Below are 10581 nucleotides of genomic sequence, written 5' to 3' on the forward strand. Positions count from 1 at the left end.
TCATTTCTAATCCTAAGTATGTATTATTCCCATTTTTGCTTTAACTACTGAATAGGAATTCAATCATTTACACCAGTAGTTCCCAATTAGCTAAATATTGCAACCCCTGTTTTTCAAAAGCCAAGCCATGGACCCCTTACTTTTGAAAATTTTGATACCTCTATGATAGTTTTTGTTATATTAATGGTGCCACATAGCCCCTGGGTGGGTTACATAGAGCCCCTAGGGTCTGCATACCACCAACTAGGAATAATCGCTTTACATGGTTCAATCAGTACAGAAGTTTCAGATGTCTTCCTTTCCTTCCCAACTACAGGCTTGTTAAAAAGTATACTGTGTAGCATTTCATGTTAAGTGGCATTGTAAAAGGAAAAGCTTAATAGTTTGGATACCTTTTTTCTTTGTCTTTTTTGAAGAAATGGCTGGTTCCTCAAGAGCAGAAGCAAATGCTTTATCCTCTTGAATATCACAAGAATCTGTGAAAATGTTTTATAACTAAATAGTGGCATACATTTGAAAAAATTTCCTATTTAAATTAGTTAAAATAAGATTAATTTGAAAAGCTGTTCATTCAATCATGTGAGCACTCGTGCACATACTATCCGTGCATTGTCTTCTGGGTATAAAGAAGATGAGAACTATAGGTTTAGCCACCACAATTAATACAGATATTACAGATCATAGATCAAAGATTATTCTTCCTAGCTTAGAGCCAGTCCTGATACAACTAGACCCCAGGCCAGTTAATTCAAATACCTAAAGCAGCCCATCCATAAGCAAAGTGACAATGTGCAAACACACATTCACTTGCACCATGCCAACAACTATATGTTATGCACCAGTATATGTTTAAGTTCTGCAAAAAGTCACACACACTCTCTGTTAGAAAGGCCTCATTAGGATACTGTTATCAGGTTTCATTGGAAAGGGGGAACAATAACTTTTTGATAGTAGTATTTTTTATGTACTAGCATCATACCTTTTCTTCTCTTTCTTGTTGCTTGATGCGTTTTTTGCACTTTGGCTGGGAAAACAAGAAAAGTGTTAACACAGTGTGGAAATCAATAAAGTTGTTAAAACAAATATAATGACCCCCCAAAAATAAGTGAAGCTCACTTTCCATTATTTCTGTGTTCTGCTCTTCAGGCTCTGAGTCACTGCTTACTGTATACTTTGGCTTTTTGCCCATAGCTCTAAAGCATTTAGAAAGCAAAAGGATTACAATGAATAGAGGATTTCACAAGCGCTATCTGATCATTTAGATTGATAGGGTATAGAGATGAATTTACCAAACAGTAGCATGGAACAGAAAATATGCTAGTCACCAAACGGGCCAGAATAAAGATAACCTTGCAACATGTTTGGCACATCTAAAAAACTCATTTGATTTTACTCCAGAAAGCAACGTCTCTCCCAAGAAACACCCCCTCTCTCACACAGGGGAGGGGGGAAGAGAACAGTTCAGAAATCGTTTGCAATTGACTTATAAGAACAGATAAAATATGCTTACCTCTTTAGATGGGTTCTGGATGACTGAGATGGAAGAGAATCACTCTCCTTTGTATCAGAAGCATTCAGCTGCAGGCCAATTCTGGGTGCTTAACAAAACAAAAAAACCCCATGATTTCTCTAATAACTTATTAATTAATTAATGTTGCACACCACCCTATCCAGTAGATCTCAGGGCAGTTCACAACATTAAAATCATGGTGTAAGAAATGGAAAATACATAATAAAAATAAATACAAAATAAAAATAAAAGCAAAAGCAAAGGCAAGCCAATAATTCCCCTTTCCACAACATGTCATAAATTTAAGCTACTGGTGATCAATTAGGATATTTAATGTAAAAAAATAATTTCTTAAATTAATCTCTACTGAAAGTTGTCATCTGACTGAATTCAAAACAAATTTTAGTTTCCAGATCAAAATTACCTTCTTGGTCATTTTTCACAGCAGGAACACATTTCTAAAAGAAAAATAAACACACTGAAATGGCATCTAAAATTTAGTTTAAAAACAAAACAAATCTTATGGAAATTAGTTGAAACATACTTGAAAGAACATGTGGCTAGCACAGCTCTTCAAAGTACCAGTTAGTAAGTTTTCCACTACTTCAGACACTTCCAGTTATTCAGATAATACACTCACCTCAATCAATCAATCAATCAATCAATCAATCAAAGGTTTCCCAAAATTTACAACAAGCAGCTGTAATTTCTAAAACACTATATATTTTAGATCCTCCCTGTAAATTAAGAATACAGTTTGTTTGTTCGAATTTGTTCCTTGTTTTCTAATTGGCTGCTACTGTTGTCCCATCTTCTCCAGAAGATTGCAACATTCGGACCATTTTCTGAGATTTTAAGTCTCTTTCTTGTAGTACAGTACAGGATTGGTACATGGTGTCTACTTAGGAAGCACCCTCTAGTGGCCTTACGGATTTATACTGAATGCATCAGACATGTTGCCCAGAAACATAGTATTTTTAGGGCATTACAATATTTTTTGTTCAGAAACGCAACAAAACCATTCCAATATGCCCCAAATGTTAACTAATCTAAGCCAACTAGCAACTAGATAAATTTATACATCTATGTACTGTTGAGAACAACCTGTAAGAAAAAATATTACTGAAGATTGCACTTGCTGCTAGAGATACTTTCTACTTTGCTAGTTACGACTTTCTGACAAAATGTGGCGCTTATTCTACAGAAGAATTGAGGCTGCAATCCTATACTTGCTAAGTTCCACTGAAATCAGGACACACAGAATTGTGAGGCATGGCTATTTATATCTGCTCTCTCTTATTCTGGACAGAAGTGAACCATATCTACGCAAATACTTCCTTCTGGAAAACTGCCAAATCCTGAATCTTCTGAAGATCCTTTTCTTTGGGACTGCTTTTGGTAGGCTGGATAAAACTTACTGCAGAAGAGGTGATAGAACACATTTTATTTACAGTTTTTATTTTGGTATTTTTGTTTTTTTTAAGAAACTGAGTCGTGGAGATGGCTTGGCAAAAAGTCCAAGTAACACGTAGAATTCAAATAAATTAAATTCACATATATACTGTATATATACCAAATATTCTACAAGAACATCAGTGATATATCATTCCTTCTTTCTTGCTTTACATATCTGCATTATTTTTGTCTTATAAATATGAGAAGATGGAACTGATACAATTCAAGCAGGGGTCTGGTATTAACAGTAAATTACCTTAATAGGAAATATCTTCAGTTGATCACTTTTCTTTTTAACAGGAAGAGGTTTGCCACCATGGAAATTGCTAAGTATCACAGCTATCGTAGTAAGTGTTTTACCCTAAAATAAATTGAACATTTAATTAACATTGTTTCATAAGTTAAGTTTGTATTATTTATTTCTTTTTTATACTGCCTTTCTCAAAGGAGCTGAAGGAGGCATACATGCTTCTTCCCACTTTTATTGTCACAATAAACCTGTGAGGTAGGTCAAGTGAGACGCAGTGACTGCCCCAAAGTTACCCACCAAATTTTGCAGTTGAGTAGGGATTTGAACCTGGATCTTCTCAGTTATAGTCTGACACTCTAGCCCAGGGGTAGGCAACCTAAGGCCCGGGGGCCGGATGCGGCCCAATCACCTTCTTAATCCAGCCCGAGAATCAGCGTGTTTTTACATGAGTAGAATGTGTGCTTTTATTTAAAATGCATCTCTGGGTTATTTGTGGGGCAAAGGAATTCATTATTTTTTCTTTCTTTTTTCCAAAATATAATCTGGCCCACCACATGGTCTGAGGGACGGTGGACTGGCCCACAGCTGAAAAAGGTTGCTGAACCCTGCACTAACCAATACACCACACTGGCTCCCAGAGGCAACTTTCTAATATTAGAATTACCAAGCCCATGTCATCTGCCAATATTCCTCCAAGAACATTTTCTGGCCGCGTTTTTTCAGCAAAGTTGGTAATTGTATTGTAGAAGTAGGTTTCCCTCTCTTCCCAAAATGGAGGCAACTCCTTGTTGTTCTCACGTGAAATCATCCAAGCCAAAGCTTGCTTCTGATGTGGAAGTAATGGAGTTACAACAGCCTGGAAAATTAAGGTGTCATATTATACACATTTTTGTAGCAGAAACCGCAACCTGTAGCTGAGAACTTACTAGCATTTTGCCAGTGTTTAATGTGTGCACTAACACACTATCAATGTGACGTGCTGGATATATTACCTTTGCCGCTTCTACTTCACGCGTTTTATCATCTTCCTTCAGATCTTCAAAGAGTTTGTCAAATTCAGTCTTGAGCTAGAATTGTACAGAGAAGTTAGACAAGGTAATATACCCCAAAGCTCTACTCCTATTAAAAGGAGAGTTTAAAGTTCTAAAGTACATTCAGCAACTCAAATTCTAACAACAAACATGCATTGTACCTGTTCAGTTGTCATTTGTACAGCAGCATGGACCGGAGCACTGTAACTTGTTCCAGCTTTGCCATATTTCTTGCTAGTCCCAACGCTAAATTCTGAAACTGAGTATCATTTTTAAAAGGGGAAGGGGGGGGGGAAACTAATCAATGACTGCAAATGCTCTCCCATCATCAGCAGACCAAAACTGCTTTATATTTGCAGAGATCGATGTGATGCGAAATAAGAGAAGTTTAATAAGCTAAGAAATACTTCATGTTTTGCTTAAAGGAATTTCTATTAAGTTTCTGTATAAAATATTTAACTTACTTTTTCCTGGAGGAGCTAATTTAAAGCCCTGCATTTTTAGTCGATCAAGAACCGCTTGCTTATTTTCTGCTTTTCCCCAAAAACTCAACTGTACTGGCATAGTGAAAATATTCTTTGCTCCAGAAGGAACAACCCTAGAGAAAAGGAAAAACATTACATTATTACATTTATACCCTGCCCTTCCTTTTAAAAAACCAAAACACTAGGACAGCATACAATGCACACAAATAGCTGGGGGATTTTATCTTCACAACAAACGTGTGAGGTATGTTCGACTGAGACACTGACTGGATCAAAGTTGCCAAGTAAGCATCATACTTGGGTGGAGATTTGAATCTCAGCCTCATCAGTTCTAGTTTTACCTATAACTATCACAATCCTGAAATGAACTATAAAAGGAGCCTAGAATGCAATGGAAAGGGAATGAAAGTGTAAGAAGGGGGGGACGACGGATTTTAAGAGCGGAGAGAATTAAGCGAACCACCTGTTTCTACTATTTACATATACAATATTATTGCCGAATCAATATGTTAGTGTTGTTGTTGTTTAGTCATTTAGTCGTATCCGACTCTTTGTGACCCCATGGACCAGAGCACACCAGGCACTCCTGTCTTCCACTGCCTCCCGCAGTTTGGTCAAACTCATGTTCATAGCTTCGAGAACACTGTCCAACCATCTCGTCCTCTGTTGTCCCCTTCTCCTTGTGCCCTCTATCTTTCCCAACATCAGGGTCTTTTCTAGGGAGTCTTCTCTTCTCATGAGGTGGCCAAAGTATTGGGAGCCTCAGCTTCACGATCTGTCCTTCCAGTGAGCACTCAGGGCTGATTTCCTTAAGAATGGATAGGTTTGATCTTCTTGCAGTCCATGGGACTCTCAAGAGTCTCCTCCAGCACCATAATTCAAAAGCATCGATTGTTTGGCGATCAGCTTTCTTTATGGTCCAGTTCTCACTTCCATACATCACTACTGGGAAAACCATAGCTTTAACTATACGGACCTTTGTCGGCTTGTTAGTAGTACACTTCAAAAAGGTATGGAAATTCAGTGGCAAAAATTGATTAAATTTAAAGGTAGGGAAAACCTTGGTCTTTAAAACCTAACCTTAATTCTGCAATGCTTCAAGAGATAGTAGAATAAGTATTACTTATATATCTGGTCTCAGTTCTAAACCTCAATGAACTTATCAATCTGTGACAGATTCAGTAAACCACTTCATGTTTGCAAGTTTGTTTACACTATACTATACCTGTTCAACATAAGCCACCAGCACAACCAGCAATCAGATACTGAGACTTCTTAGTTTATAGAGTTTGCTTCCTGCAAATTGTGATTCCACTTCCAGATATCCCACTTTATTTATTAGAAACTAATTTTAGTGGCACAATCAGAATGATTCACATCATATAAACAGTAGCAAACTTTTATTTTTACTAACTACTACCAATGGACTGCTGTTCAAGAAAACAGGGGAAATAGCCCTACATTTACATACTTACCCCTCCACCACTGCCAACTTGTTGTCCATGATGTATGCCAATGATGCTGCCAGCTCTTTTTTGATGTGGCCTACCTGGTCTCCATTCGCATTATTTACTTTTACAGCATTTTTGTCATATGCGTTGTTAGGCTCTCTCTGGAGTGCAACCATTTCATTATTATTGACCTGCAAAATTAGCATTCACGTTATTTAAAATGTACAAAATACACAATAAAATACACAAAATACAAAATACAACCAAAATATCTTTAAAACACTGTTAAGGCAGTTTTACCTTTACACCATATATATTTTGCTTCCAATGTTTTTTTACAGTAATATTAAACACAATGAAATTTCAAAGTAATAAAATCATCCATATGCCATTGCTCAGAGAGCAGCTGAAATTTCTTTAACGTTGCAAAAGAATTTGAATATGACAGCCTGACTTGAAGTGAAGGTGGAAACTGTTCAATTCATTTTGGAGAAAAATGCAAAAGCCCTTGTTCTAACAGGAAGTTTTTACAGTACTAGAAACATTCTGTATATAAGCTAAAGAAGGATAGAGGATTTCCCTCAACATTTCAGGTACATTAAACTTCAGAGCAGTCTTTAGCCTCAAAACCCAAGTGTATAATCAAAGTTGGAACATTATAATATGCTACAATGCTTCAACTTAAAGAAATACACTTCTTTGAACAATTAACACATTGGGAATCTGATATAAGATACACACACAGTAGAAGTGTGGATCTTGCTTGCAATACCAGTCACCTCACAGAAGTAGAGTAAGGTCCAAATCTGTTGTAGAATAGGCTCAGTGAACAGCTCTGGATGAAGTTATACACAAAAAAATAAGTTCCACCTTGAAGATTTTTATATTACAAACCACCCTGCAATCTACAGATGAAGGGTGCTATAGAAATTTAATTACCTCACCTCAACTGAATTTGAGACTGAGGGGAATTCCCAAATCAAGGCACCACTATCAAGAACATCTATTTACAGCCTTAACCCATCATATGATGTGACTACTTGCAATCATACTTTAAATTTGGGTTTGCCCAGTTCACATGTAAAACAGGAGTGGGGCTATTTAAAAGGCAAACAATATTAATACCCCCATCGGTGCCATCACTCTTCCCCTTTCCTACATAATCCTATTCACAAGGAAGCCCTATTTACTTACTCATTAGCCACCATGGCTAATGGTCAGGGATGATGGGATTTGTGAGTCCAACAACCTTTGACGGACACTACATTGTCAAAGGTTAGCCATCCCTGAATTACCCGCCCCCCCCCCCTCAGAATTACAATTAAAGTGCAAATTACCGTATTTTTTGCACCATAACACTCACTTTTTTCCTCCTAGAAAGCAAGGGGAAATGTCTGTGCGTGTTATGGAGGAAATGCCTACGGGTGGCATGCCTACGGATTTTCCTCCTCTAAAAACTACGTGCGTGTTATGGTCGGGTGCGTGTTATAGAGTGAAAAATACGGTACTTAATGCTTCAGTCGCCTCTGCTCATTACTGGGAGTACAAACAACCTAGTTATCTAGAATTTGTACAACATACCTAGTTTTTCCTTTCAAGCAATCTAGTTCTCAGTTACTAATTTGTATTCCTCCTGTACTTACCACTCCTGTATAATACCGCAATCCAACCACATTGCCTCTCAGAGTTCCAAATAAGATAGCTGAATCTGTATCTTCTTCAGTCACCATAGTAGCATCTGACCCCATAAGGTCTTCTAGGCTGGGATAAAATTCTCGAGTAAAAGCATTGTAATGCCGATCTCCATATATATCAGGATCCAATTCCCATTCAAAATTGCTGCAAAAAAAGAAGAATTTTTAAAGAACTTCATTTGGAATTGTTTGTTATTGGAGGCAGGGTGTTCAATTGATAGGTCACTTCCTAGTTCACAGATAAGAGCTCTTTTGAAATACCTTCATGGGCAGAAATGAAAGCTGCTCAAAGACATTGCTGGAGAAATGTTTTGATTCAGCTGGGATTAGGCTTAAATCTATTTCAACCTACCCCAAATGACTGGCTGTTATAGGGTGAGAAATCAAGAAGGGGATATGGAGAGGCCAATACCCTGACCAGAAGCTACACACTGCAACATTTTGTTGTTTAATCTGTACTACTTTTTTAATCATCAGAAATAACTATGGTTTGTACACGTTTAGCAACCAATACTGCAATCTTTGTTTGACATCTTTGAAGTTGGCACTTTTTAAGCAATTCACAAAAAAGGGTGAAAAATCCCCCACACATATGCACACATGTGGAATAAGTGTCTAAGTGAGTTCAAAGTCTCACCCCACTACACCCCCAAATGTGGGGAGAACACAAATTAAACAGAACACAAATAAACCTTTAGCACAAACAGTTCAGATAACCTTCATCGCTACTACTGTCTCAACAAGGTAAACTTGTCAATAGTTAGCCAACCCGCTAGCAATTAACCTACCCATCAAACTTCCAATCAGTTATGAATTCAAAATGTGTCAACCTTAGGCAAATCTCTCTCGCCATCTGCTACCCATTTATAGGAAAAAAATGTTAGGAAACCTACTTGAAGACAGTACTGAAAGAATGATGAGTTCAAAGAAAGGAATGTGATATGTTCCACATTAGACAGTAATCTTGGGACTGAGACCAAATAAGTTTGTGTGTTACTGGAAATGGTGACTTTGCAGAAATTAACTATTCTATACTTATTATCCCCTTTCTGAATGCCTGAAGTCTACTATACAGACCAAACTAGACATGACAAACATATTCTATCCCAATTCAATATAAAATGTGGGTCGCAATTCTTTTTAAAGCAAAAGGGGTGTGCATATGTGCAGTAAACACTTCTCTCCTCAGCTGAGTGTCGCTACCAAGAAGTACACTTGGGAGAAAAACACTGGATGGTAGAGTAGCAGCAGCTATAAGAAGGTAAGTGCCAAGAGTGTGATGAAGGATTTGCTCCCTCTCATGCTCTGAAAAATCAAACCACACACATCCTGCTTTTATAAGCAATTAGGGCAAACACGGGTATGAAGAAATAGGTCTGTCAGCGGTGCATCAATGTTACTTCCAAGATGTACCGTAGTTGATGCAGCACCAAACATACTTAGACAGGGGTGCAAACTTGAATTAAATATTGGGGAGCCCAGGTAAGCACCACCCCACATTACTGACCACATGATGCGGCTCACACACTCCATGTGAATGGCAAGGTCCACCAACTGGGGGGGCAACCCCCTCAAATATTTTATTGGGGGAGCAAAGGGACCATGGTCCCTAGGAGTTGGCTCCTGTGTACTTTAAGAAGAAATGTGAGAAAGAAAGAAATTATTAGGCCAGAGCAAAGAGGTGGGTCAAACCGGAAATGCAAGGGCCAGGAATGAGAACAAAGTCCTTGATGATAAACAGAGTCCCGGGAAACACCTTCCTTGCACACATATATCGGTCAGGGTTAAGTTCTTGTGACACAGACCTTTCCTTTACCCTAGTTTAGTAACACAACACTTAACCAAATTCATTTTCTTCTTTTTTCGGGGGAAGAAGGCTCCTGGACGCTTGTTAGCATTTTTGTAATATTTATTGCCCTGATCAGCAATATTATTATTAAATAATAATTTAATAATAATAATGATGATGATGATGCAAAACCAAATTACAGGCTGAGACCGCAGCACAAAGCACCGCTCCCAACACCGCGCCAGGCAGCCTTAGAGCTTGACCAGCAAGGCAAGTCCTGCCTAAAGAGGCAGAAGGACCAGGACCGGTCCCGGCCCCATAACTCGAAAGGCCTAGTGCAAAAGCGGCAGGGGGGCCTGAGGCAGAAACGGGGGGCAATTGCAGCCCCTTCAAGTCAAGGCCTCCTTTCGGGGTGTGGACGCGGGAAGAACCACCCCTCTCCCCACGCGCTTCATCCCATTTATGATTCTTCCCTGCCTAGGCCCTCGGGGACCCGCTCCGCGCCCCCCCCCCACAAAAGACCCCCACCTCATGAACCTCCAAGCCATGACGCGGCCGCCGGACTCCTAAATGCCGCTCTGGCAACGCCCCGCGAGAGCGAGAGGACCGAAAAAGCCCGCCACGCGAACGTCGCCGGGTGAAGAACCTGCACAGCCGCCTCAGAGCTTCCACAGTCAGCCAACCCGGTTAAAGCGAGAAGCCGCAGCTCCCAATCCGCGAAGAAACTGGGCGGGCCGACCTAGAACGCCCGCTGCCGAATGGCTGCTCTTACCCGTCACTCGCTTCCGCGCGTCCAATGAAGCAGGCCGGAAAGGATGGGCCCGCCGCGCGAGAGGGGTTATGGGGGCGGGGCAGCTCGGGTTTCCGAAACCAAAAGAGCATGCGCCCTGAAAGCATAATAAGGAACGCACGTGAC

At 39.5% G+C, this 10581-nt stretch overlaps 1 protein-coding gene and 1 long non-coding RNA gene across 2 annotated transcripts in view; both read right to left on the reverse strand.

The window, feature by feature from the left end:
- Window positions 1-10495, reverse strand: part of HLTF (helicase like transcription factor) — a 28027-nt gene extending 17532 nt beyond the window's left edge. Inside the window, exons 1-13 of the mRNA XM_083739307.1 lie at window positions 10194-10495; window positions 7826-8021; window positions 6207-6373; window positions 4711-4844; window positions 4408-4505; window positions 4208-4282; window positions 3880-4071; window positions 3222-3326; window positions 1935-1968; window positions 1511-1598; window positions 1117-1193; window positions 980-1024; window positions 393-476 (exon numbers count right to left, since the gene is read on the reverse strand). Coding sequence (XP_083595433.1) covers window positions 393-476; window positions 980-1024; window positions 1117-1193; window positions 1511-1598; window positions 1935-1968; window positions 3222-3326; window positions 3880-4071; window positions 4208-4282; window positions 4408-4505; window positions 4711-4844; window positions 6207-6373; window positions 7826-8021; window positions 10194-10213 — 1315 coding nt within the window. The 5' untranslated portion in view covers window positions 10214-10495. The remainder of the gene's footprint in view (window positions 1-392; window positions 477-979; window positions 1025-1116; window positions 1194-1510; window positions 1599-1934; window positions 1969-3221; window positions 3327-3879; window positions 4072-4207; window positions 4283-4407; window positions 4506-4710; window positions 4845-6206; window positions 6374-7825; window positions 8022-10193) is intronic.
- LOC310845184 overlaps window positions 1-10581 on the reverse strand; it is a 589082-nt gene that overhangs the window by 558977 nt on the left and 19524 nt on the right. The window lies entirely within an intron of this gene.

Source organism: Podarcis gaigeae (genome assembly GCF_964106915.1).
Source record: "Podarcis gaigeae genome assembly, chromosome: 5".
Classification (NCBI taxonomy): Eukaryota; Metazoa; Chordata; class Lepidosauria; order Squamata; family Lacertidae; genus Podarcis; species Podarcis gaigeae.